This window comes from Culex quinquefasciatus, chromosome 3 (assembly GCF_015732765.1).
Source record: "Culex quinquefasciatus strain JHB chromosome 3, VPISU_Cqui_1.0_pri_paternal, whole genome shotgun sequence".
NCBI classification, from domain to species: domain Eukaryota; kingdom Metazoa; phylum Arthropoda; class Insecta; order Diptera; family Culicidae; genus Culex; species Culex quinquefasciatus.
This window is the reverse complement of record NC_051863.1, coordinates 86,925,292-86,953,013: the sequence shown is the minus strand read 5'-3', so window position 1 is coordinate 86,953,013 and position 27,722 is coordinate 86,925,292. Positions and strand designations below refer to the sequence as shown.

At 42.1% G+C, this 27,722-nt stretch overlaps 1 protein-coding gene, 1 long non-coding RNA gene and 1 pseudogene across 2 annotated transcripts; 1 reads left to right on the top strand and 2 right to left on the bottom strand.

The window, feature by feature from the left end:
- Positions 1–577: 577 nt before the first annotated feature.
- LOC119769031 (poly(A) polymerase type 3-like) lies at positions 578–9,549 on the bottom strand. The gene is made up of 5 exons (XM_038260911.1): positions 9,529–9,549; positions 4,018–4,359; positions 3,588–3,965; positions 3,350–3,461; positions 578–630 (listed from the first exon to the last, which is right to left on the bottom strand). The coding sequence occupies exons 1-5, from the start codon at positions 9,547–9,549 to the stop codon at positions 578–580; spliced, it is 906 nt and encodes a 301-aa protein (XP_038116839.1).
- A 2,339-nt stretch (positions 9,550–11,888) lies between these two features.
- Positions 11,889–14,819, top strand: LOC119769030 (annotated as a pseudogene).
- A 4,176-nt stretch (positions 14,820–18,995) lies between these two features.
- LOC119769434 lies at positions 18,996–19,578 on the bottom strand. The gene is made up of 2 exons (XR_005278347.1): positions 19,393–19,578; positions 18,996–19,321 (listed from the first exon to the last, which is right to left on the bottom strand). It is a non-coding gene; the product is annotated as an uncharacterized LOC119769434 (long non-coding RNA).
- Between the last annotated feature and the right edge of the window lie 8,144 nt (positions 19,579–27,722).

The following is a 27,722-nucleotide window of genomic DNA, read 5'->3' as shown; positions in this document are numbered from 1 at the left end:
TGTTAAATAGTTTTGTCACCATTTCAGAGATCGTAACCACAATTTGAAAAATGGTAGCAAAACCTTAAAAATACCATATCGGAAATGGTACCCTACCATTTATCATAAAGTTTGACCATCTGAATTGAGGGTGGTTAGCAACGGTAACCTTAAAAATCTCCGAACAACGTTTCGTCAGATTACCATTTGTGTAATGGTAAAAATAAAGTTAATTTTCGCGTAGAAGCGACCTTTTTCCTCCGGTTTTTACTGTTTCAGAAATGGTTTTTAAATGGTATTTTAAGGTTTTTCATACAATTTTTAACCTTGCTGCTACTGTTTTACAAATGGTTCGTAAATGGTTTTTTCGGGTTTTTCTTGCTATTTTTACCGAGCGCTACTATTTTAGAAATAGTTTTCACATGGTTATTTAAGGTTAATTCTATAATTTTCTCCCAGTTCCACTATTTGAGAAATAGTTTTCAAATGGTTTTTAAAAGTTTTTCTAGCATTTTTTACCTACCTAATTTTTACAGAATTGTTCACTTTTTGACGGATGGTTCACACCAATAATATTAAAACGTTTTTGGCTTTAATTCTAGTTGATTGCCGATTCTGTTCGGTTGATCATACTGCCAAAGTCGTCCAAACCTGAAAAAAAAGAAAAAAAATCACAAAGTATCGAGCAGAATGTAACATTCAAATATGTGTACTTATCTGATGATTCAGATGATTTCCTTGATTAATGCCAATCGTGCGTTCGCTTCGATTTTGTTTTGTCGGTCGGCTGCCGCCGAATCCTCCATCACCAGCTGTTCCATTGTTTCAAGTTCTCCACGGCGCTGAAATGATCAACAAGAAAAATATAAACAAAGTATCTGGTAAATCAAATGATTTGTTTGAAAATTATACCTGCGCACAAAACGTAGACAACAACCAGCCGCACAAACGTTTCACTTCAGACTGTTTTTGCCTGGCCTGCCTGGAACGAGTGCAGGTAACGAGCATAGCGAGAGAAGAGAAACGAGAGAGCGCGCAAGGCAGATTATTATTGTCGCCGCGGCACTAAACCGAATTGAGCAAGTTTAACTCTCGCGAATATTTTCTGTCGCGAAATATCTGTCAAGCATGATTAAGTGATTTTGAATCAGTGTGTTTGCTTTTTTTGTTTTGACGGCTTTGGATGATGAGAAAAACGTGGCTGGTCTTTTCTGGTCTGCCAAGGAAATGGAATGCTTTAGATTAAATTATTGTTTCAAATCTTGGTTTTCAGTACTACTACCACTAGAACTGTTTCATTTGGGGTAATTTATGAAGTTCAGTCAGTTTCCAGCTCCAGGAAAAGACGCAAAAGGGAAAAAGTCTTGGTTAAGTTGCTGATTACGGATCGATTACCGTCTGAATAAAACAAAAATAAGTGGCCTCATTGTCGAGGGACCTCAATCCGGTCCGTTGTGTCCTCTCACCGGGAGAGTTTTGCCGATGCGGGATGTTGCGGGTGTCGATTGAATAAGCTCTATAGCGTCAAAATGGGAAGGCCCAGCCACCAATTTGAAAATCAAAAGCGCCGTAATTGTACTCTCCAAGCTAGACATCATGAAATGGTCTATCCGGATGATCGAATCCACGCTCACAGAACGATTTCCGGTAGATTTTCGTGATCGATTCCATGCTCCGTGTAAGACGCGGCGCGAGTCTTGTCGCAGCTCAACTGGCGACATTTCAGTTTGGTGCCGCGGCGAAATTTTGTTTTGGTTTCGCGTGTGACATTTGAGGTACACTCAGAAAAGAAACAACAGAAAATTGCTTCGCGAGATGAAAAATACTCGCGCTGTTATTTCGATTTATTTCAAAAACCACAATAATACTCTGGCTTGCGCTCTCTCTCATTTTTTTCTCTTGCTACGCTCGATACTTGCTCTCACAATTATGCGTTAAATCCGTTATTTTTAATATTATTATAATTAACTATATTAAAAAATGATTCGCTCAAACAATTGAAATAAAGTAACAAACATCAGAAACATGAGATGTTTAAAATTATTTATGAATTTCGAGCCTTTTTGTTCTTGTGCTCCTCAATTTGTTTGCTTTTTGGTTGATATAGATTCTGCCAATTAAAATTGGTAAACGTCGGATTGGCTTTCTTTGGAAGCTCGAAATGGGGGTAAGGGCCAAGTAAGTCAAGTGATGTCCACCTACCTTGGTACTTCAGCAACACGTTGCCGACAAACGTAAATATCCAATGAAACTGACGTAAATTTACCGAACAGGAAAAAAAAAATACTCAGTTGAATCTTCAATCCGATGTAAATTTCAATAGCTTTTGTATGTCGATTTCATGAATGATTTTGAGTTTTTTTAACGATTAAATTTGAATATTCAACACTACAATGATTGATTGATATAAAAATTAAAATTCAAGATTTAACGGAGAGACAAAGTTACAAAAGAACAAAATAAAAAGATGCAAAAACTATGTTTTCTACCCTTTAAGAATTTGGAACTGCTAAACTTACTTGATTGAAAAATCCTTCAATGCTGTCATCATCCGACGCAAGTCACTGATTACCGATGCTCTCGATATGCTGGTGCTTGTGACGACCTTCGGTTGCTGCAAGTGCAGTTGAATCTGCTAATCGTCTTCACCTCCGGCCATCGCCACCGTTAAAAAAACATCCTGATCCGCTTCTTGAATCAGATTCCAATCGTCGTCTGATGTGACCCTGGTTCTAGAGATGGGAAATGAAAAAAAAAAAAAACAATAAAAAAATAGAACTTTTGCAAAGCTTACACAATTAACATTTTCTGTCGACACTATCTCGCTGCTGTTCTGCCCCTCGTTCAGGTCAGTTACATGATGTTCCCGCATCGGTTTGACTAGCAACCTGTACACCTCCTACCGTCGTCTCGAACAAAAAAAATCTCATCGTCAGCAGGTCCAAATCCCGGAGCAGGAATGTTTTGATTCCATGTTGCTGATTTCGAAGAGACTCCAGCGTTTGGAGGCGGGAACGGCGGACCAGTCTGCATCGGGTTTGTGTTTGGATCCGTCCCCTGTATCAGCGTTTGCCCGGTGGCGGACCCTGTAAAATTTTCCCGGAGGAATCCCGACGCTGGGTTGCTGCGGTTGTGACGTGGGCATCCCGCCGGAAGCTTGCATTTACGACGCAACAAATGATTAGCATTGTTTTGCCCCAGCATTTTTATCCCCAGTGAAAAAATCGAGCAAACTTCTTAAGTAAACTCAGTGGACGCACAAGGTTACGGCTACATTTCGAAAACTTATGCGTGTTTAAAATCGGATTCCTGTTTTTTCTGAGCAGGTCGTTTGCGCATTTGCGACGGCGACGGAGTCGCTGGTTTTTGCGCTCCCGCTTGAGCAGGTTCGGGTCGAAGTACTGGTTAAGCTGCTTCCGCTGGAATTGCCGCGCCTCTATCTTCATGCCGTTGCGTGTCGTCTCGAGGACCTTGATGTGCACCTGAAAGAAAACAACTCGGTTTGAGACGCGTTTTTTTTGTCTGTAGAATGTTTGTGCACGGCATCGATAAAGTTCTGGATGCTTTCGGTCAGGTCCACGTTCAGGTTCTCTGACCGCTCAAACTACAGCCACAGGAACCAGAGTGACCAGAGTGTTGTCTGCGCCCTCGCCGCCGTCGTCCTTTTGGTTTTGCTCCTGCTGCTCGAAGCACTTCGTGTTGACGTGGAAGGTCGAGTTTTGCTGCGGATATGCCGGCGTGATGATCGACATCAGGTGGAACCGGTCCTGCACGTTCACCAGCGGATCCCACACTTGAAAGCCCAGATTCACGGTGTCCGGCCACTTCAGGAAAACCGACTGGGGCCACTTCCAGCGCGAAAACACCATAAAGAACTTGTGCACCTGCGTGGCCGCGACGACATTCGGGAGCTGACACGTCCTGGCCATAAGCATAGCCCACGACACACCCCCAAAGTAACCCAAAGAGTTGGAGTAGATTCCATGCTCTGAAAACAGATAAATACAGTGAAAAGAAGAAAACCCAAATATTAATCGCCAGCCGAAAGTTGTCAATGTTGGGCATCAGCCGGAGGATCTCGTCCGTGGCGCGGCACCCGTTCAGACTGCGCACTAACTTGGGGTCCAGATTTTTCAGCAGCATATCGTCGCGCTGGTCAAAGTTGTGCGGAAGCTCCTTCAGCGCCAACCGCGCAAACAGCAAATCAATCTTGATGCCGTCAAAGTTCATCTTGACGACCGGCACAAGCGCCTCCTCGACGGCGCGGCTCCCCGTTACCTCGGGCAGTTTCTTCAGCAGCTCGAAGAACGACCCAAAGTAGTCCTGCCGTTCGATGTTGCGCGGCGTCACGCACAGCGCGTCTATATTCGTTAGGTTCCGCTAAACTGTCCAGAGTTTTGTTGCTGCCAGCCGATGCTGCTGCTGCGACCGCCGCGGGCTCAACGAAAAAAATCCTATCAAAAAAAAAAAACGTTGCCGGCACAGGGAAGATAAAAAATCAAAACAAACTTTCCTCCTCCAACGATCGTTGCACTGCACCAAATGCAACACCAAGTTGACAGTGTCTTTTTGGATTTGAACTTGATTTTGAGTACCTCCAGCTGACCGTGTACTAATTTTTCAGTTCAACTGCGATTACATTTTTTTGGTAAACGTAGTCGAACTGAAAAATTCGTATGAAAAAGTGCGAAACGCATTAGCAATATGTGATTTTCAGTTACAGTGTACACCTCCCAAAATAAACTGTGGTAATCTCCGGCAATTCCTCATAATGATCAACTCACATTTTGCGTGTATCGCCCAGTTTTGACATTTCTCTCCTTCTTCGCAAACGTCCTCCCAGTCACGGCGTTCTGGAAGAGTTCTCACAGAGGTGGATATTCTAACAGCATTCTAGCAGAAATGTGCTACTATTTTTGCAGGATTCTGGCAGAACCAGCTGTGCTAGAATATTTCGTGACTGGGCTCACGCTGATTCATCTGTGAGCAACCGGCGCAACCAAAACAAACAACAACAACAAATCTGTCGTCGCAAGTCCTGTTTAAAAAAGTTATGTTAAACAGGTTTAACAAAACTTTTAGTGAAATTCTTCTCGGAAACTAGGCTTCGTATTGGGTTTGTATTTTATATTTGGAGAACAGAGCGGCGGATCGTTTGCCTGGTGTGGCTATCGATGCTGGTGTTTAATCGGTTCGATTTCAGTTGGCTGGATGGGAATAAAGGTGGTCAACCACGATTGGTCGGATTTGCAAGGAAAGTTGTTGCAGGGAGGACAGATGAACGCCGATAGCGGATTTTTAATGGTTTATTTGGACTATTGCTTTGTTTGTACCATTTTTGCATCATGGTAGATCCAAACATTGGGCCGCTGTCGGGAATCGCCTGCGTTTTAAAGCACGGCAAACGGGTTGCTTCCATTTGTGGGGAAACTGGCCGAATGGGTGCTCCACCTGGATCAAGAAAAGATTTGCAGGGACAAAGAATTTTTCTGGTTTTACTTCCACCGCGCATTGCTAAATGGTGGTATCAACGTGGTGCTTGCTCTCTCCTGGCCGAGGCTGAGGTAATCTTATTTTTCAGCCCATCAAAAATGTTTACTGTCCCCATCCGAAAAAAAATCAGGTTTTTGATTGTGTGATTGGGTGCCGCTTGTGGAAAATCTCTTCGGATAGTTCGGATAGGGCTCGTGCATAAACAACGTGGCTACGTGACTACCAAAATTCAAATTCGAGATTCTTCAAATGATTGGAAAGATTTTTCAAGAAAGTGCACCCCGTATTGTTAACATCACTTTATTTTTATTTTTTGCATTATGGGCGCCAAAATGGGGATTACGCTCCGAGGCACAATTTTTATTCAAAATAATAATAAAACCTGGTTGAATTTGGTGAAACATATTAGAAAATCATTACAATATTTCAAACAGATATATAATATCGCGTATTGAAGTTAACCATTTGAACTTTAAAATAACCTTTTGATTTAGGATAACTATTTCAGTAAACATCCTCAAAAAGTTTTTCAAAGTCATTCAGAAAAAAATCACCATTACAAACTTTTTAAAAACCCTAATAATAACGGTAACTATTTGACAAATAATCATCCAAGTCCGCCAGTTGAACCATTTGAATTTTAAAATTACTTTATGATTTAGGGTAACCATTTCAGAAAACATCCAGAAATAGTTGTTCAAAGTTATCAAGAAAATTTTTGACCATTATGAACATTAAAATAACTCTATTACGTATGGTAACCATTTAACAAATAGTTATCGAGGTCCGCCAAATAACATTATTACAAATGGTGACCATATTTCATAAGGTTTTTTTAAGTTCCACACTGCAATCGATATAGTTTTCGTTTATCCGGGATAAGGGTACCATAGACGACGTAGTACTTCCACCTTGAAGTTCAGCGAAAAACTCTTAAGTCCCAATAATCCAAACAATTGTACAACAATTCATGGAACGATATACCTGAACTCATCCAGCGAAAATTTTCTTAAGTCCCAACAATTCATACCATTGTTCAACAATTCATGGAACGATATACCTGAACTCATCCAGCGAAAATTTTCTTAAGTCCCAACAATTCATACCATTGTTCAACAATTCATGGAACGATATACCTGAACTCATCCAGCGAAAATTTTCCTAAGTCCCAACAATTCATACCATTGTTCAACAATTCATGGAACGATATACCTGAATTATGGCGAAAATTTTCTTAAGTCCCAACAATTCATACCATTGTTCAACAATTCATGGAACGATATACCTGAATTATGGCGAAAATTTTCTTAAGTCCCAACAATTCATACCATTGTTCAACAATTGAGTACTAAAGCCCTATGTCAATTTTTATGTACAACGGTAAAAAACACGATTAAAAACCATTTCTGATCACTTTTTTTCATTTTAACGCAAATTTTTTTTTTGACAAGACTACATTTTTTCGATGGATCAACTATGGTCCCCTTGGAACGAGCTGTCAAGTAGGAGCTTTTCTGTCAAAAAGGACCGCGAGGTAAATTTTTCAAAATTGATTTAAAAATCCATTTTAAACTCTTTGTGGTCGTACAAAGGGTCATTGTACTCAGAAAAATAAGCTTTATCGCTGTAAACAATAATATCAGCAATCTAAGCTTCATTTTAGGACCCAATTCATGGAACGTTATACGTCAGCGAAAATTTTTCTAAGTCCCAACAATTCAAACCATTGTTCAACAATTCATGGATCGATATACCTGTTTGCCATATAGTTTGTATGTACAGCTAAATTATTTTCGTGATAATTTTTATAAGTCCAAATAATTAAACAATTGATTGACCATTATCAGAACGATAACTGTTCGCCATGTGATTGGTCTATAATTTATTTGTATGGTTCTACCATACATGTTACGATATATTTACGATAAATTTCGAGGCCACATTTCATAATAAAATGCATTTTAAACCGCCAAACGTAATGTAACTGAGATAGCTCAATTAGATAAGGCGGCAGCACCACGGAAGAATCAACAGGAGACATCATCATCAAGCGGTAACAAATCCCGGACATTACAAAAAAACGCTAACCATTAATAATCATATACTTACCATTCCCGTTAAATCCACAGTTCCCAGAACATTTGTAAAGTTTATTTTTGGCTTCTCCTTTTCAAATGGTGTCGGTAAGTGTCGGTAAAGCAGTTCACCATTTAAAATCATATTTTATTAATTTGTGGTACGGTTCACATAAAATGAGAATTGAACAGTTGGGGAACAGTTTGGGGCAGGGTACGACTATGATCCACGAAAAAAATCCCTTGTAAAAATGTATTGTAACATAACCTAACGACCTATTTAATAAATTGTAGGATTGTTTGGGGAATGGAAAATGTACGGTTGCACCCTATTTGGTGTATTATCAAGATCATTTAGGAAAAATCATTCGACAAATGGTGACTGTATGGTTGTTGACTATGCGGGTAGTGGTAGCGCTTCCGCCTCGTAAGCGGCAGAGCGGGGTTCAAATCCTAGCTCGAACCAACACAACTGGTGATATTGCTGGATTCGATTGCTTAGTAAAGGGAAGGTAATGTATCATCACAGGTTGGACCCTATCACGCAACTTTAGGGAAGGCAACCTATGGAATGTTGACATTAACCTTAACATGTTACTATTTTGTCAAGAAAAAGAAATTGAATCCGCTTTGTAAATGCGTAACGTGATTTTCGAATGATCCCACTTTGTTTACATCTACAAAGTATAAGGCTGTTCAAGCACAAGTATGAATTATTTCTTACTGCTAAATTAGCTGTTTTTTATTCAGTGGTGTGTTTTATTTTGTCTAGTTTTTGACATTTTTGCTGAAAAATTGTGTATGTTTTCATGCTTCGATTGTTTAGAAGTGGTTTTTCTTTTTACGGGTGACGAAGAACTGCGGCAAGAGTGTCATCCTGCGATGTCGCAGATAAATTCCCTGACTGAAGCTGATCCAACAAACATAGAAGATTTTCACTGAACCAGCACATTTTCAAACGGAATCAAACAATTAAGCCAGCTTCTAGTTGAATACAACCGCAACGACTCCATAAACAACTTCCATTCATAATTTAAAAAAATGAAGATATCTTGACTTCAGCTTCAGGTCCTCAAAGCCACAATTTTTCATGATCGATAACAATACTCTCTACTTTTGGCGAACAGTAAATTGGTTCCACATTGACAGTTCAAAATTGAGGCCGTTTTGCAAACCACGATTCAGCACCCAGGTTAAATTTCTGGAGTCCGGGAGCGAATGACCCATAGGGTTAAAGTTCCCCTAATAAAATCAACAACAACAACAACAATCTCTGGAGTCGGATAGTTTTTGATCCAATTTTTACTCCCGACTTAACAGACTCCACCTTTGTTGCTTTTTTGTAATGCAACGGAGAGGACAACCATGGGTGGTCTCTCATGCTCATGCTCATGCTCCACCTTTGTTGCTTTTTTGTAATATCCCAAGTAACATTTTAAACCAACTACACAGTAAAAAATCCGATGGTAAAATCGAATTCAATAGCATGCACATCACCTTCGTCAAAACAAACCTCATGTACAATTTTTGTAAACACAAAAAAAAGATGCAACAGACGGGATTCAAATCCAGCACCAAAAGTAAGGACTGGCGCCTTAGCCAACTCGGCCATCAGACCGAAGAATGGAAAGGATAAACGCATATATGAGATTGACATTGGTCTTGTAGGTTTCCCATACTGATGGGCTACATATGTATTTCAGGGTGTAATATTACAGAAAATTTCATTAATTTTCAATCAAATGATTTATGATCGAATACTGTTATCTGAAAAAAATGTCGATCCGTTACATTTAATTCACACCACCTGCTCTTTACGCCCAGAAAAACTGGCAGGGTTGCAAGCCAAAAACATACGTTGCCAGTGCCGATTTATTTTGCATCGACCAATCTATTTCTCTTGACAATCAGTACTGCTACCTCCTGAAATCAAAGATTGACCCATCGAAAAAACGAAGTTGACTTTATAGCTGTCGGCTACTTCCCGAACTAGGACCACCATTGAGTACATTCATATATATTTTATCACAGACTTTAATCTGGAACATTAAAAAATCTCAACAATTTCATGCCAATTTTGCCGTAGGCCAAAAATAACACTACTTTTAAGCTTTAGATCATGCGGATGTTTTGTTAAAGTTATCTCTTTTTTAACCTTTTAAGATCAATGTAATCAGACCGTGACTAGGAACTATCCATAAATCACATGGACACTTTTTTGAAAATCGTATTCCCCTCGAAGACAGCTGTCTTGTATGGATCGTGGACAATTGCCCAACCACCCCTTCCCAATAGTGTCCACGTGGTTTATGAATGCCTCCTACCTACATTTGCTATATGTTGCAGTTGCATTTACACACCCAACAAGATAATTGTAGTATATTTAGAATCTTCACTTTCCTTTTCGGTACTCGATTTGTACAATTGTTTTTTATATGACACTATTTACAACAACAAAAAAAAAACGATTTATATACATATTTGTTAAAACTGCATGTTTATATGATCTTGTAATCACATTTGTAATGAGAACAATAAATCGCATTCAAGCATTACACGGTTTTTGGTTTTGTTTTTTTTTACAGATTGTGTGAAAGGCCTTTTTCGGGATAAATTCAGAACTATACACTGAAATAAAAAAAAAGTACCAAATTCCTTAATTCTAGGAATTTTGCCTTTATTTTGTATTAGGAAATCCAAAAAACCCTATTACTAAATTAGGAAAGGAGCCAAAATTCTTAGAATTTAGGTATTTGGTACTTTTTTTATTTCAGTGTAGGATAAAATATGTTTCATAATTTATTTGCATAACAGCATAACATATGTAAATGTATTGGTATTATTTTTTCAAAGTCTAAAATACACAATGATTGTTATAAAAAAAAACAAATTATTCGCTCTACAGCATCGCCTTGGCGTTCTCGATTGCGAGATTCCTACTCGAAACTACCCAGTCAAATCAATCCGAATTCTGAAACGGAATCTAATTAGAATCTTACACAAATTCCGTTTCAAACGCAACAACCGGTTGTTGCGTTTGAAACGGAATTTGTATACGATTCTAATTAGATTCCGTTAGAGCGTCCAATTTCCCGTCCCGGCAAAAAAAATCCCGGGAATTCCCGGGATTTCCCGAAAAATAATATTTCCCGTTTCCCGGGAAATTTTTTAATTTCCCGGGAATTCCCGAAATTCTTGCGGAAGTATACATTTTCCTTACTTTTTGGTCCTAATTTTTTTTTAATTTGGAAAAATATTGATGAGAGAACCTAACTTAATTTTATTCATTTTAATCTACTGTGCATATTGAACTTATAAGAAAAACGGGGTATAATTGATAGGATTTCATTCTGATTTTATATTTTTTTTCCAACTGGTAAGGTTTGTCTCAAGATTATTATTTTGTAAAACATGTACTGGGGTAGGCCACACTAAAGTGTTACGGCGGAAGGGCGACCGACGCCAAGGGCAATTCAGTGAGAAACTCTGGGAGTAACTCCGAGTTTCTCCCGTTACTCAGCTTACTCCCGAGAATTTTCAGTTCCCACCAAATTATCGATACCTTGGTTTATGAAACTATGACAACGTTGTTGTTGTTTGTTTATGTTTTTCCGACTCTGTGATATTCAGTTCAGGTGCTGTAGTTTTTGCGTCTCCCAAACAAATTTGTGGCCACCGGTGGGCGTTCCGGCACCGTGTTCTTTTGACTCATGCAGCGGCCTGTGCTAAATCTGAGTTCACAGCGTGTGGAGCTGAAGCCGATTGTCGATGCCAAATGTAAGGACTCACGGGCCATCGAGAGGAGCAGTAACTTCCAACGACGAAATCGGGCAAATGTTTGCTTTGCGCGCCGATGGTAACCGGAAGTAAAAAGCAATGGACGGAAAAAGCGCGAACATATTCTGCCGGAAAGGAATTGCCGTATCATTTAGTATTTGGGGTGAATTCACTTGAATTGGTCATTTCATTACTGAAAAATTATTTCTAGTTCGGCCGTCTACTTTGCGCACAACAAATTCAAGCTTGCTCTCCGGAACATTGCCCTGATTAGAAGCAACACTATCGGAATCCGTTATCCGATTGGTTCGAGCTCCCCTGTAACGCTGTTTTAGTTCACCGGAAGGTGCTGGAGAATGTCATCGAAAAAAATCAGCCAACCGCACGAGGACTTGAGTTGTACTTCCGAAGGATTTACAAGCTACTGAGCGAAGAGCGAAGATGAGAAGATGAGGATTGCAACCAGCGAAGATCTTTCATATGATAAACATGTACAGAAATCCAATAAAAATATATTTATAAATTTTGCTGTTTTCAAACATATATAAAAAGCTAGGAGTGCCGATGATTCAGGTTTGTTGCAGGTTTGGCAATCTGCTTAGACAGGACTTCGCTACATTTGCGCTGTGTCGTACCAGTTGTCTCGATCGTTGCTGTCGCGGTCATTCTGGAAGTTCAGATTTTCAGACACTCTTCCTTCAGTACACAGAAACGACGTCTTTTCGGGCAGTGACCGTCGAACTTGACCCTAGCACGCTTCTGCCATCTTGTCTAGGCGAACTTTCGTTGGTCAGGTAGATGCGGTTAACCGGCTACTTCTGAAGGGCCAACCTGACAACGGAACATCGCTACGAGACGAGATTTTTCCAACGGTGCACTTAAATAGTCAGTCTCCACAAAACGCGAGGAACCATTTTGGCTCGGAAAGTCCTTTTTCTTGCCATGTTTGGCAATCGAAATGCAATGAGCGGACAGATCCTCTAAAAAGTAATATTCCAAACAAACAACCTCCTTGACAATCCTAGCAACGGCAACGGCCTCTTGTTATTTATTTCAAACACAAGGTTCAAATATGTAGGTGGAAATGCTGAGAAACAAACCGGAGTCACTCGGAGGAACATTGAGAAACTCTCGTTACTCTTGGCAAAATTTAGGAACTCTTTTGCTCACTGAAATGCCCTTGACCGACGCGGTCAATAAAACGCGATTTAGATTTACTTAATATAAAGCGCGTGTTTTTACTTCGGTAACTTTTCAAGAAGTGAGGCGGAGTTAAGCTTCCCTCCAAACAGCGTTTGACAGCTAGCGCGTGCACTGGCGGCGCACTAAAGTGGGGGCACACGGGTTGCAAGGGGTTGCACCAAGGGGGTTGACACTCGATCATTCTGGAATAATTCCAGGATCATTCCGGAATAATTGGAATGATGAGGATGATTGTTCTATTTCATGAGTATTTCCACATAAGCGTGTAAACGTCAAAACATCGGCAACATAAACAACAAGTTTTTTTTGCGTGGTTGCTTTTTTGTTTCCAAAAGCAAGTCACGGTTTTGAAATTTGAAACCGGTTCCGTCAGAGGTGTTCGGCGCCCAGCAGGTTCCGGAGCTAATCCTGCTAGAAAAAGAGACCAAATCACTGCAGGGACGGTCCGTCCCGGACGGAAGAAGTTGTGTTTCCTACTACTGAAAACTGGTCGCCTCCCAACGTGCACCACGCACCTGGAAGTGGACCTCGTGGAATTTGCCAGTGGAAGAGGTCGTGTTAACCAACAAGCCCCTATCGCAGTCATCAACTCCATCACGAAGATCTTCTCCACCATTAGACGGTCTCGGCGGAGGACTGTCTCGTGGTGAACTAATCCGTCAAGGATGGCAGTGTCACCGGCAAAGATTTGATCGCGTTTACTGTTAAACTGACGATGCATTCTCGGGCGCGGAATCCAATCGAGACGCATGATGCGCGGGACATGATTCCAACCGAGCTGGTCAAGTGTGTCTAAGTTTACTAAGTTACTAAGTATACTTGAGTGCACTGAGCGTGTCGAAGGCGGTTTCGATCCGGGAGATAGGGCGGAGAGCATCGGCAAGTTGGTCACGGTTCGAAGAATTGTTACCTGTTGCAACGAGGAGTAGCACATGATGACGGTGGCCACGTGTGACCGTTATGATTCCCAGACGTAGCAACCGGTGAGCTGGAAGAACTTCATGCATCATGCCAAATATCGATTTAAGTCAATGAATTGCCGGGTGAACAAATCCAGTGGCCGTTTGTATTTGCAGACGCGTGATTCCAAGTTTATAAAGTTAAAGGAGAATAAGATGCAGGAGCACAGCCATCAGGCTCCCGTGGGACACATTCCGTCCGAGGTTGGCAAGACGAGCAACAAGCTGACTCCGGACGAGCTGACCGAATTGATCAAGGATGAATTTTACACGGGAGCAGTTTGGCGCCGGATATTTAAGGCCATTTGGACGTGAAGAAGGCTCCTGCTGTTGCTAGTGGTTGGTGGAGTCAATCACAGCCCGAGTGACTTGAAAATTCGTAGCAACATCAACATCTGCCTGATGGGAGATCCCGGTTGCGATGTTGGGCTACATCGATCGATTGTCGGTGCGTGATCAGTACCCAATGAGCCCGTGGTTCTTCCAAAGTTGGTTTGACTGCCGCCGTCTCGAAGGATCCGCTTACCGGCATTCAGGACATTTGCTGCATCGACGAGTTCGTCACGGTGGCCGATACCGATCGAAGCCACCCACGAGGTCATGGAACGTCAAAAGATTTCTATCGCCACGGCAGGCGTCATTTCTTGTCTAGACGCTTGTGTGTAGATTCCTGCCACTCCCCATCCACCGTACGGCCTTTGGAACCTACGTCGTACCAACGAGCAGAACATCCAACTGCCAGCCGCTCTGCTTTCCCGTTTCGACCATCTCTGGCTCATTCAAGACAAACCGGACCGTGACAACGATCTTCGTCTGGCCAAACACATCATCTTCGTCCACAGCCACGGAAAGCAGCCGCCATCGCACATCAAAACTCTAGACATGTCGTTGATCCGACGGTACATCACACTGTGCAAGAGCAAAATGCCTGTCATTACGACGGAACTGTCCGAGTGCATCGTCAACGCGTACGTCAAAATGCCCCGCGATGCACACAGCAACCACGACTCGACCCGAAACTTGCTGGGAATTTTGCACCGCTCTTTCCGCCCTTTCCCTACCCCGTCTGGCCGACGAAGTCTTCAAAGATGACGTGCAGAAGGCCCTCCGTCTACTGAAAATGTCCAAGGATTCGCTGAACCAAACCGACCAGAAGACCACTTAGTAAGTAACTTTATAAATGACAACCGTATCAACATTTTTTTTTTCTATTCTCAGCCCCCAAAACAAGATCTTCGCGCTGGTGCGGGAGTTGGCCGGGGCGAGCAAGACGGCCAAGATCTTGGACGCGATGGAGCGCAGCGCGATCATTTTCTTATTACTCATCTTATAAATTTGCAATAAATTTGATTTTTGAAGCAATAAATGTATACTTTGAATAAATGTTATTTTATTTGTCAACCCTCTAACATCCAAAGCTGTTAGTGAGCTTAAACATAGAAAATAGTTCAATTTAGGTACAATAAACTAAAGAAATATAAACATCTGTGTAAAAATGAATTCGAGGATTCACAAACTTCTGATCTTGATCTGTTTCCGCGATGTGACCTACGACAGCTCCTGCTCGCATTATGAAAGGTACTTTTTAAACGTCTGGTACTCCCTTGGATGTCAATTTCGTTCACGTGAATGTTAGCGGATGCATTTGCTGACCGGCGAAAGCTTCGTGGAATCAGTGGCATCACAACCTGGAAGGACCGGTGCTGAATCCTGCAGTCATAAACGAGTTCCTGCCTGATTCCTGGATCGCGGGGATGATGATCGACAGTTCAGCGGCTGGGGGCTGCACGCGATAGAACACACAGATGGAACGAGGCTATCAGAGAAACCGAAGTCCATCTTTGGGGGTCCATCCCTCGAATGTCGTTGGTTAGGTGTTTCTCGCTTAAGCACTACTCACTGTAAGGAAAGTACACAAATTTCAACTATAATCCAGCCAACCTACATTTGCTGCAGCCTTCCGATTCTTACCAGGTTCACCCCGCCCCCTGCAGTAGAACGTCATCTTCACCGTTTTCAGCGAGACCTCCCCACCAGAACCAGCAGACGCATCTCTCCGGTCACCGCTCCGATGTCCCGAAACACGACCACTACGTGTCGAAGGAGGTCCTCGTCGGACCGTTTCACCAAGAGACGACGTCGGACATTGTTCTTCACATTAGCGCATTTTTACAATTCTCAATACTTTTTGGGTTCAGGCCGGCAAGCCTGGAAATGTTGGGAGCGTCTAGACATTTTCCAAATGCGCCAAGTCTGATACACCGAGGATGTAAGTTGTCCCGTGTAGGCGTGTATCCCGTGGGGCTCCCGGTTCGCAGTTCTTGAGGTCAGCTCACGTGTTTCGTCCATTCGCGTTCCGTCGCGTGCTCGGATCGTAGAACACTCAGCATCGCCGGTTGTCGTCCGGCAGTTTAAATTTTTGTCCTGCAGTTCGACGGTTTTGATCGGCGTCTTAAACTGAGCTTTGCGGCCTTTCTCGGGTCTTCCACTGGCTTAGATATTTCGGTCGGTTCTTGCCCGTGTTTACCTTCTCGTGTGTAAGCTGGTACGACGGCCAGTTTGCTGCCGGGGTGTCTTGGGACGATGCACGACAGGGCGCTGTTAGGACCCTTCCTGGTTTCCTGGGAGGCCTGCTGCATGGTGGGTTCTCCGTCAGAAGAGCCATCTTGTTGGCGAGGCGGATTGTTGTTCCTTCGACAAAGGAGATGGCGGACGTGCCGGAGATGTTTTGTTCAAGTCCTGAAAGAGAAATCGTAGTTAAGCATATAGATCAGGACCACCAGCGTGTTGGCATCGATTGTCGTGGGAACATGGAGTTGCGGGACAGACGCAGAGTATGCGAACAATGGAACATGACCGTAGTGCGGATCTTGCGCAGCGCAGTTCCAAACGGTCCTTTGACCACATTGGTCTTGGTACGGTACAGTTCAGAGCGGCGGCAAGACCCTTAGCAACACCCATCTGCATCTTAGAATTGATGACCTCCTTGTCACCCTTGGTGGCGGTGACCCTCCCTTCTTCTTGGCAGTAGCAGTCCCAGTGGCACCGGGTTTGGTTTCTTGGCGCCGACCGCAGTCTTTTTGGTCTGGGCTCGGCATCAGCAGCCTTTTCCGCCTCTCCCTTCTTGGCCAGTTCGGTCTTGGGGCAGCGGTCAGATTCTTCTTGCCTCTCGCAGCAGCCTTCCTACCTTCCTAGGTCCGCTAGCAGCCGAGCATGAGCAGCACCTCCCTGCTCATCAGCACCACCGAGCACGGGATTCTGACATTTTCCGGTTCCGGGTTGGCTACTTCGGTCAGTTGAAGATTCCGGCGGGATTTTACCTCGAAGTTTTGCGGACAATTAAATTTTTCAGCGACACACGATTTGATTTAAGAAGCATGTTTACGTTTTGTCGCAGTTTGACAGAAGAGAAGCGCTAACACGCAAAAATTAAATTAAGAATAATTTTGGAAAAAAGGAATCATTCCTCCATCATTCTGGAATAATTCTGGAATGAACGGAATGATTCGAATGAAAATATTCGATGTGTCAACCCCCTTGGGTTGCACACTCAATACGCCCGCTCAAACACAGCAATCCGGTACATCAACACTGGTCAGAATCCTCCGTTTCTCACGGTCCGGTCGCTCCCTTAGCTCGTCCAGCAATTCAAGCGTATAGTCAACGTAGGACAGAGCACTCGAAGCAGAATGACCGTACCCCACCTCGTAGTCTTTGTGCCACGCTGGAGGATTTCGATTCCGGTCCGGTCTGGCGGCTGGAGCAGGAGCGCCGTCGATCGGCACAGGTGCTGGCTCAGTAGCAGGAACATCTTCGTCCGGCTCGGTGCAGCTTTCAAAGTCTTCGTCTTCTTCAACGACTTCGTCGTGTTCCACAACACTTTCTTCTTCGTCTCGACGAATCAGAATCATTGGCACATCACTTTCTTCCGTTGACTGGATCACACCCTCGGCAACTTCCACTGCATCCGGATTCTCCACGAAGTCGACATCTCTTGCGACGCTCTCCTGCTTCGTTTCCGGATTCCACACCCGATATCCGTTGTTGGAATAGCCGATGAAGATCCCCTTCCAGGCCTTTGCGTCCAGCTTCTTGTGGCGCTCTTTGGGAACGTGCACGTACACCTTGGAGCCGAACACACGAAGGTTCGAAACGTCCGGCCGCCGTTCTTCCCACACTTCGAACGGTGTTTTGTTTCCTTCGTTGGCGTTCGTTGGACTGCGATTCGTTAAGTAGGCTGCAGCCTGAATAGCTTGGACCCAGAAACTCTTATCAATCGCAGCATCTTCCAGCATGGCACGTCCTTTCTCGACGACTGTGTGGTTCATCCTCTCACTGGTGCCGTTTTGTTCGGGGGTGTAAGGCACTGTACACTCCATCCGGATCCCCAACCGGAGTCCACAATCCACCGCACCTTCGACTTCTCCGGTGGGTATCCTGCACCCTTCTCAGCGGCAAAACAAATCTCGCCACCACTGCTTTCAGCAGCGTTCGCCTTCGATGTTCTTCCGGACGATGGCTTCGGCTCCTTCTGTTCCTGCATCTTCTTCGGGCAATCAGCGATCTTGTGCCCCTCTTGTTGACACCCAAAGCACTTAATCTTCTTCGTCAGTCGCGACTCCTTGGCACCGGCAAGAGCCGCCGACTCAGCATTTGGGGTGACCAACTCGACACCTATCGTTGATCGCTTGACCTCCACATCGAGAAGACGGAACTTTACCGTTTGCAGGGTTAGATTCTTCTCCTCCATCGACTCCAACGTCGTGACCACTGTCGCATAGGTCGACCCCATATTGAGCAGCAGGTTGCAGACGACATCAATCTCGGCGATCACCGCTCCCGTTCCCCGGAGCTGTCGCACCAGCCGATCGTGCTCGAGGAAGAAATCCCTCAGCGGACCGGAAACATAGCGGTGGGCCAACAGTTTCCGCTGCGCGGCCATGCGACCAGCGACGCTTTTGCGCTCGAAGATTCCGATCAAGGCGTCCAGAATACCCTTCGGCGTCTTGGAATCCTGCACATGTTGCTGATAAGTTTTTAAGAAGAAAAAGAAAATCAATGTGTAAATTTTACTTAACATAGTTTATAAGTTTTTTAACAATATACTTATAAATCTTTGGTGAAATTGATAAAAAGTCAGAATTTTGCCTAAAAATCCTTAAAATGAGTTTTGTTGAGAAAATTACGGTCTAGAACAAGTTATTTGCCATGAAAAACATAATTTCTGCATGTTTTTTTTTGTTTTAAGAGTCAACGTTATTCTTAAACATACACACTTAAAAATTATCGTGTAATTTTCAGTCATATTTGATGCACATAACTGGAGCGTTACATTTGACGGAAAATTACATCAAATTTGAAAATTACACGCTCGTTTTCTGACACTCGCTCGTGCATTGAATTTTACATTAACGGAATATCGGATGATGTAATCTTGGAATTGATGTAATTTGATTGGGCTGCGGCTGCCTGACCAGTGATTTTGAGGTTAGAAATGAAAAGAGTCCGATTCATAGTTTGTTTTTTTTTTATTTCACAATAAATTGAAAGTTTTCTTCACCATGATCACCTGCACTGAACTATTAACACTAATAACTTAAAATATTCGCTGTTCACTGTCCTTTTGTTCCCGTCCCAGGAAAACACAAACTGGCAGGAATTGGTGGCCTTGAATTGCTCGAACAAAGCACTAGAGACGGAACGGGTTACATGGTTCAGCTGGATCAGTGTGGCCATGGCTCGTTTTGTAGGCAACTTTTAACCGCAGTCTCTTACTTGCAATTAAACCCTTCAACTCTGGATTTGGCTGGATGACGACCGACGATGTAATCAAACCTGGCAAAGAAAATAAACACGAAACACATTTTTCAGTAATTTTCTCAGTTGCACTTTCTAAAACGGCTTACCTTGTTGACCACCTGCGATAAGGCCAGCGGAATTGGTTCCGGAATCTACACCGTGATTCATCCGGCAACGTTTTCCTTTGCCTTCATTTTTGGGGCGCGCAAAACGACGACACACAAACAATCAGTTTTGCACTTTGCTCGGCAAACTGTTGAAAGATGGCTGACGTTTGACAAAGCCTGCTGCGATCGATGATTGTGAGAGCCAGGGGTGCCAGGTTGCCAGATAAATCTGGCATTGCCAGATTTTTTTCGCGCCAATTAGAAAAAAATAATTTTCTATTTCTTCCTCACATTGTTTTATTGACGTATTTTTTTTATTTTGTAAAGCTATAATGTATAAAAAGTTAAAATACACAGTTTTTGAACAAAAAATTACTTATTACTTTGAGAAAAGTGGCTTGCCAGATTTTTCCCAGATTTTTTGCCAGATTTTTTACTCTTCAGACCTGGTAACCCTGGTGAGAGCTGTCAGTCTCTAAAATTGTGTTTCATTTGCTGTAAAATTACATTTCTTTTGACGCTCCAACTATGTGCATCATATAAGACTGAATATTACATCAAATCAACCAGAGTGGTCAATGTAAAATCACAATATTTCAATTTAGACGATTCTGGTCCCGATTACGTTTTATCAGATGTAAAATTAGGTTAAATAATACGATACGTTCTTTTTATGTCGGTTGAGTTTATGATTACGTCAGGTGTAATATTCACAATTTTTTAGTGTGTATTCCTTTGAAATGGTAACAGAGACAAATTTAAAAGCATTTGTATGGTTAAGAAGCATGGATTTTACTCACTGATTCAATATTTGATTTAAACAAATAATACTTCTTAACAAAAAAAAATCAATTGATATATTAAGATTTTTTTTTACAAAGTTGTATGATTGTTATAAGCAGTCAAGCCATGATTCGACCCCTACACTCATTTTGAACATTAAAGTTGCAGTTCTATACAATTTTGTTGCAAAATATCAATCAGAAGCAGGATAAGATCAATTTTCGATAAATTTCAAATTTCCCGGGAATTCCCGGGAAATTTGTTAAAAATTTCCCGTTTCCCGGGAATTTTGTAACCCCGGGAAATTGGACACTCTAGATTCCGTTTCAGAATTCGGATTGAGTTAACTGGGTAGGTATTCGAAGGCTTGATTGTTGAGGCAATTGCAAACCTCTTTTTACACCTTAGCTTCCATCCACCCCGGGATTCGAACTGACGACCTTTGGATTGTTAGTCCAACTGCCTACCAGCGACTCCACCGAGACAGGACCCAGGGAGACGACTCCTACTCCTGGACTGAGCTAACGACCTAACCTTTTTTTTTAGGTTAGTCCGGGGCCAACATTTACTTCCCTTCCGACGGAAGGCGTGATCAGACAAATCTCGTCTCGAAAAATGCCACCGAGACCGTCTGGGATCGAACCCAGGCCGACTGGGTGAGAAGCAATCACGCTTACCCCTACACCACGGTCCCGGTAATGATTGTTATAAATCGTCATAATTTTTTTCAATTCGGCTTTATTGGTGAATAATCAAGATACAATCAGTTCTTTTGCAGTTCATAACAGAGTTTTGGAGTTCCTTTCAGCTGTGTGTTGCATCATAATCCATTTTGGAACAATTATTTCTATAACTATGGCACTAACAAGAGCAAGAAAAATTAAAAAAAAAACTTGCTAAAATTGCAAAGTAAAAGGGAAAGAAAGAGAAAAAGCTTACAACTAAATCACAGTATTTTATCCTTTGTAGATGTGCTTGATCATTAATTCCCCAAGGGCTAGAAATTGCTCCGCCTTGTTACGGCAGGTCCGAAACCTCGACATCAGCTCCCCCGCGAGAGCAAAGAACTCTGGCAGGGTGAAGAGATCTTCCCCGGTGACTTCTTGCTGGGCCGCATTGCCGCTACCGGCAGCAACCACGCTGGCAAACGATCGCCCCAGCCAGGGGGGAATGCTGAGTTGTCCGCTGGAACCGTACGCTGCCCAGCAGCCGGCACGGTTACGCTCGTACTTCGCTGAGGAGGGTGGGATGCTGCTGCTTTCTTCTTCCTCTTTTCCTGTTCCTCGAGGTAATTTTTTCATGCACTGCATCCACGGTAGTTGCTGGTATGGTTGGCGCCACAGTTGGCGCACTTGATGCGCGCCTTTGTTTGCTCTGCCTTGTCCCCAGGTCCGCCTTGCACGGCAGTGCACACGCCTCAGAGAGGTGTGTTTCACCGCACTTCACACAGCGGGGCGGGAGGTTGCAGTTCCGCGAGCCGTGGCCGAATTTCTGGCAACGGTGGCATTGTGCTGCGTCCGACGGGTTCTTTGAGTAGAACCGCCAGTTTACCCAAAACCCGTCCAACGCCTTAGTTCGCCGCAGGTCTTGAGTCTTGACGGTGCCGCGGTCGAAGTACAACAGGTACAGTGTGTGTGTACCTGTGACTGTTGTCTTCCGCGAGAGGACTTTTATGTCACGCGGCGTTATTCCAGCACCCGAGAGGTCCTTCTTGAGGTTGGAGATCGGGCGGTCTTGGTACCCCTGCAAGACGACCTTAACGGCTGTCTTCTGCACGGGGTCGAATTAGAGACCCTAAATAGGGAGACTGGTCTAAGCATGCTAAATCGATCTGGCAACGTATGATTTGAGCTTGGCAACACTGATAAGTTTTGCTGGGCGTGAAGGCGAATGCTCGTTTGGATACGTCAAACTCGCGTCTGTTTGGGTACGTCAAATTCACTTCGTCCAGTCTCCCTATTTATGATCTCTAGGTCGAATGTGTAGAACTTGAAGTTTTTACCCTTCAATTTCTCCACAACCAGGTCGAAGTTCTTGTTGTCAAATGTGTAGACTTGCACTGACGACTTACCGATTTTCAGACAATATCCGAGGCCTTCCAGCAACTCGTCAATATCGTCCACCAACGTGTCCAAAACAAAAATTGGAGGTGGTCTACGTTCCTTTGGGGAATTGTTCGTTTTTGGCGTCGGCACTTTTTTCCGTGCACGACGATCGTCGTCGTCGTCGTCGGTAGTGCTGCTACCGTCGGTGTTGTTGTTTTCTTCGTCGTCGCTCAGCATCTGGAACTCGTTCCTGATGGGGATGTTGGCGGATGTTGATGTGCCACTGGTTGGGGCACCGGAGGTACCGGAACGGGTTCGCACTGGTGATCTCGAAACATATCCGGGATGTAGCAACTTTTTGTCGATGCCTTCTGCGCTCACGCTCCCCTGCGCGATGGCGGTCGACACGGCGTTGGTTTGTTTACCTTTTTGCACACGGCCGGTAGACGAACTTCGCGGGTTTTTCGAGGCCGCACTCGAACTGCCACGGCCACGGCCGGCCTTTGGCATGCTGCAGGAGCAAACTCGCGGGTAATCACGTTAATTTACGGCGAAAAAAAATCGAAAAACGATGGAGCACTGAGCACTTGACTCAAATCGTCATAATAATGCAAAAATAACACCAAACAACAATTTTGTTCCACGTTTTCTTTTAATGGAAACTAAACACTAGAGTGTCCCCTGAATCACGAGTGCTTTGAATTTTTCGTAACAAAAATTGGAGGGATAGGTGATGCAGTGGTAAGCGTGGTTGCGTTTCACACCAGTTGCTCACGATGACTTCCTCTTCTTTCTTAAAGTAGCGAAAGATTCTTCTCGTTCTTCTTAGACAACAAAGCTGGCGTAGATTCGGGCTCAGCGGTGAAAATCTGGACCGGAGGCTTATTTTTCAATTCCCTCAGCACGACGACGAGTGAGGCGCATTACAGTTCCGAATAAGTCAATCAATTTCTCCACTTTTCCATTCTCTTGATTTATCGATTTCGCAATGTTGATTCTGTTTTTTTCCTCTGTTCCTTCTAGCCTTCTAGCAGTGACCGGATTGCGGAAATGTTGGGCAGCACCGTTCCGACGTTGTTCGGATTCACAACGCTGGACAGCAGCAAGTATCGAATTTTGTCCAGATCGAAACCCACGGCGGCAAGGACATCGCCACGAACCTGTTCAACACCATTCAGATCGTGCTGAAGAAGATGCTCAAAAGGACTAGGAGCTGGACGTCGTAAAAGTGGTCCTCTCGTTCTGGCCCCGCCTGTACGGGAATCTGTCCACCGACGTGGAGCATCGGGTGCGTGAAACGGCCCAGCAGGCACAGGTGCACTGTGGGGTATTTCCATACACGCAGAAAAATAAGGAAATTTGAATCAACAAAACGTTTTGTTGATTTGAAAATAATGATTTTTGTTGACTCAACGCTAAACGTCAAAGCAGCTTTTTCAAAACAGCAAAAGAATTTTGTTGAATTGAGAAAATCAAGGTTTGTTTCAACGCAAAATCGGCGTTGATTATATTCAACAAAATTTTTGTTGATTCAAACCTCGTACAGGCTGATTCTACAAAACATTTTTCTGCGTGTAGAAGCGAGCGGCCAAAAGTATTTTTTTTTTGCTTTTTTGTGACTTTTTGTTGTTGTTTGTACTTACTATAATGAAAACAAATGAAATTTGATATTTTTTCGAAAAAAAAGTTTGATTTTCGATTTTTTCATATACTTGAGGCCACATGCATTAAAGTGGTGAATTTTAATATTCTTGCTCTGTCTATTTGATGCACGGAATGGCGGTTTATACTATGTTAAAGTTTCTGATTAACGTTCAACCCCCCTCCCCTTCTTCTTGAGTTAAAATCCACCTCTCTTTGGAGACCCTCCCCCTCCAAATAAAATTCGATTTTTGCGGTGTTTTAGAATTTTAGACGGTTTATTTTATGGAACATTTTATGGGTTCTCGTCCACGTTTTTGTTGATCCACTTGCTAAATTCACGTTTTCCACGATAAATTCTTCTAAATCAAAATCACTATGTAAACGATTGTCGTTAGATTACTCAAAATATGAACTTCTTCTATGGGCTTTTGTATACCTCGTTTTGAAGCTACAGAACAACATGCGTAGTTTTTCCTCTGTGGTTTTTCCCTGAGTTGATCATGTGATTGTACTGCAATGTTGTAATTCTTACAAATATACTCGAAAGCAGTTCTCACGTTTTCAGAATAGTGCTTCGTTACATCGTACAGGGACACTACGGTATTATTATCCATACTTTCAAAAGAACACAACAACGAACTGATATGAATCGTTTCTGTAAAATACTTAGAATAGGAATTTCTAATTTTATAAAACGTAGGTATCTAAGTACCAAAAGTCATGATATCAAATCAATTTCAAAACATGCATAACAGGTACGTTATTTCTGCCTCCGCAGGTAAAATAATGTGCTTTTAACCAAGCGTATACGCGAAATCATTATGTTTTCGCATGAATCAAAATGTTTAAAATGGCATAACTTAAAAAGTGCACATTTGTGCACTTTGAAATTTGGTGACAAGTTTTTTATTTGGAGGTGGGGAAACGCCCCTTTGAGTTAGTTAGGACATGGTTCAAATTTTAAGCTGGGAAATTTTCAGATCGCACAAATGTACACAAAAAAAAATACTTCATAAACAAAGTTGAAAAAAAATAATTTTTGAATAAAAATCCATCTTTTTTTAATTTTTAGTACCGTCAGTGGGGGTGACATTGGGTATGGGGGGTGAGATTGGGTCAAAGTGATTTTTACCATTTTTCAGGTTATTTTCAATGAAACTGAATTCTGTTAAAAAGGTTGTGTAGGGGACATCTTAAGATGACTTCGCTGAAAAAATCTCGTTCCTAGAACAAATCCTGTTATTTTGGCAGATGTCTAAAGTACGTTTTTGGCCAAAAATGACCTCTTGAAAAATCATTTTTCTAATATTTTTGTTAGAATTGCTCGAAAACTACCCAAATGTTTGAAAATCTCCACTTCAAACATTGTAGCGTGTCAATACGATTCCCTCGAACAAGAAACGCTGTTGGATGACTTGTTTTTACCATATCGTTGTATTTGAGCATCATTTTAGTTTCATTTGACCCAATGTCACCCCCTCTAAGGGGTGAGATTGGGTCAATTTTCAAACTATTGGCATTTAAGGTAGTGTTCATCAAAATCCACCATATTTTGGGAAAATGTTAGTAAACTATCTAAGAACAAATCTACGTTGAAAGATTTTCGATGTTATTTAAATTGTTTTTGTTATTAAGAAATTTCGAGAGGTGTATCGTTTTTTACCCATAGTCACCCCCACTGACGGTATTTTTTAAGCCTGTAAAAGCATGCTTTGTTAAATGTTATTAAAAAGATGAATCAATTCCCTTTCTGAATATATATAATGATGCAGGAAAAAAAACATAAACAGCTACACAGTACAACTATGAAAAATAATCATTTTTTTTTTGTCTTTCCATTTTCGCCTTTGAAGGCCTGCCATTCAGTGAATTTTGAACTTACAACATTCAAACTCCGAATATTTCTTAGTTAGAATGTATATTATCGAAAAAAAATTCCAAACAAATAATTAGAGTGTGTCGTTTTTTTTTGATTTATGGCCGCCTGATACCCCATAGTGGTACGGTAGCGCCACCACGCACTATGGGCCATCTCCATACAAACAGGCGGCCAAATTATTATTTTTTGCTTTTTAAATGTTTTTTTCATACAAATTTGGGTAATTGTATGGTATTGAAATGATATACGTCCATTTTTATGACTTTTCATGTCTTTCAATAGTTGATTGTTTATAATAAATAGTCTTTACATACATTTGCAAGTGCAACAGAATTGCGTATATATTGTATTGCAAGTTTATATTATTAACCTGGGTGCAGAATAGTGGTTCGCAAAACGGCCTCAATTTAGAACTGTCAAAGCGGAACCAATTTACTGTTCGCGAAATGATAGCAAGAAGTGGCAAGTATTGTGTACGATCCATAATTTATTTTGAGGAATAAAAAAAGTCGATGGCGTCGAGCTTTTGAGGTATTCGAAGTCAAAATATTTCAAGAACAGGGTTAAAATAAAGTTTGGCGTAATTCGTCGCTTACATTTCAATAAGCGCTACACACAAAAAATATTTCCGAATGTTACATCATTTATGATGTAACACTTTTGCACGTCATTAAACATTTAAATTTAAATGTAATTTGTTGTAAATTTACAACAAATTATACGTAAAAACATGATTTTACGTGTGATTCAACCGTTTACGTCGAATCTCAAGTTTACATCAACTGAGTTTACATGTGATTCATTTTTTCCGTGTCGAGTAAATTCACATATTTTTTTCTGTGTATGTCTCACGCAAAACCTTTTTCAATGACGCGTTTTGAAATGTAAGGGACGAATTATCAATAACTATGAATGGCACCTGCCAAATACTATTGAATAATTTTACTCCGATATTATCACTATCATTAAAAGATACATAACCTCGGAACTTCTATTCGGTTGCTCTTCTGATTCACAAAATTCCACCCACTTCTCACATAATTTTTCATCTTGTGGAAAACAAAAAGGCCTCTTTTGGCCGCCCATCGTTAAGTCTACAAACAAAAAAAGTGCGAATCACTTAATTTTTTAGCGAAAACTTTAACATTAACAGATCCACAATGTTTCAAAACAATTCACTTTAGCAGCAAAAAATATGTCACGCTTGAGCTTGAACATAGCCTTCTAATTTGTTTATGGTTACAGCTGTAGTGCATTTGTATAAGTGGGGAGCAATGGGGAGCTTTCGAAAATCACGTTACGCATTCTGTCTATTCAGCACCCAGTTATTAACCTTCGGGAAGTCGCATGTTTTCGCCTTTCTTCCGCCCCCTTACAAACTGTGTACAAAGTACACGTACGCGACCTCCGGTGGGTTAGAATATGGATAAGCTAATACATCCCCACTTTAAGGACACAACCCCTCCCTCCTCTTTCTTTCACCCCCCCCCCTCCTCCCCTCTAACAAAATTTAAAAATAATTTTATTCAAAATATTGATTATGAAGTAAAACGATAAAATACAAAACATATTCTTACTAATCCTAATGTTCTTGTTCATGAAAATTAATTTGATGATAGAGTTTCTGACGGCTTCAGGATATGTTAAAGGTACTTTTTATGATGTTTTGTACTAACCAACATAGAACTTAAATGTGGATCAGTTTCATGGATTGATCGCAGAAATTCGTCATGCTGAGTCAATATTTTGCTGAATACTTTTTTCGGTATCAAACTGAGATTCTCCTGTTTCGCTTGAGAAACTTCGGTACGAATACCTTATTTTGACTAAGGTACTCAATTTTAAATGTAGGCAACAGAAAATTCCAATAAAGTCATTTCGAACTTCTTGAAACCAGGTATTGATTTTTGAAGCGACGATGCCCACGAAGTAGGTAGCAAAGCACGTGAAATAAACGGGCGCATATTATCCACTTATAA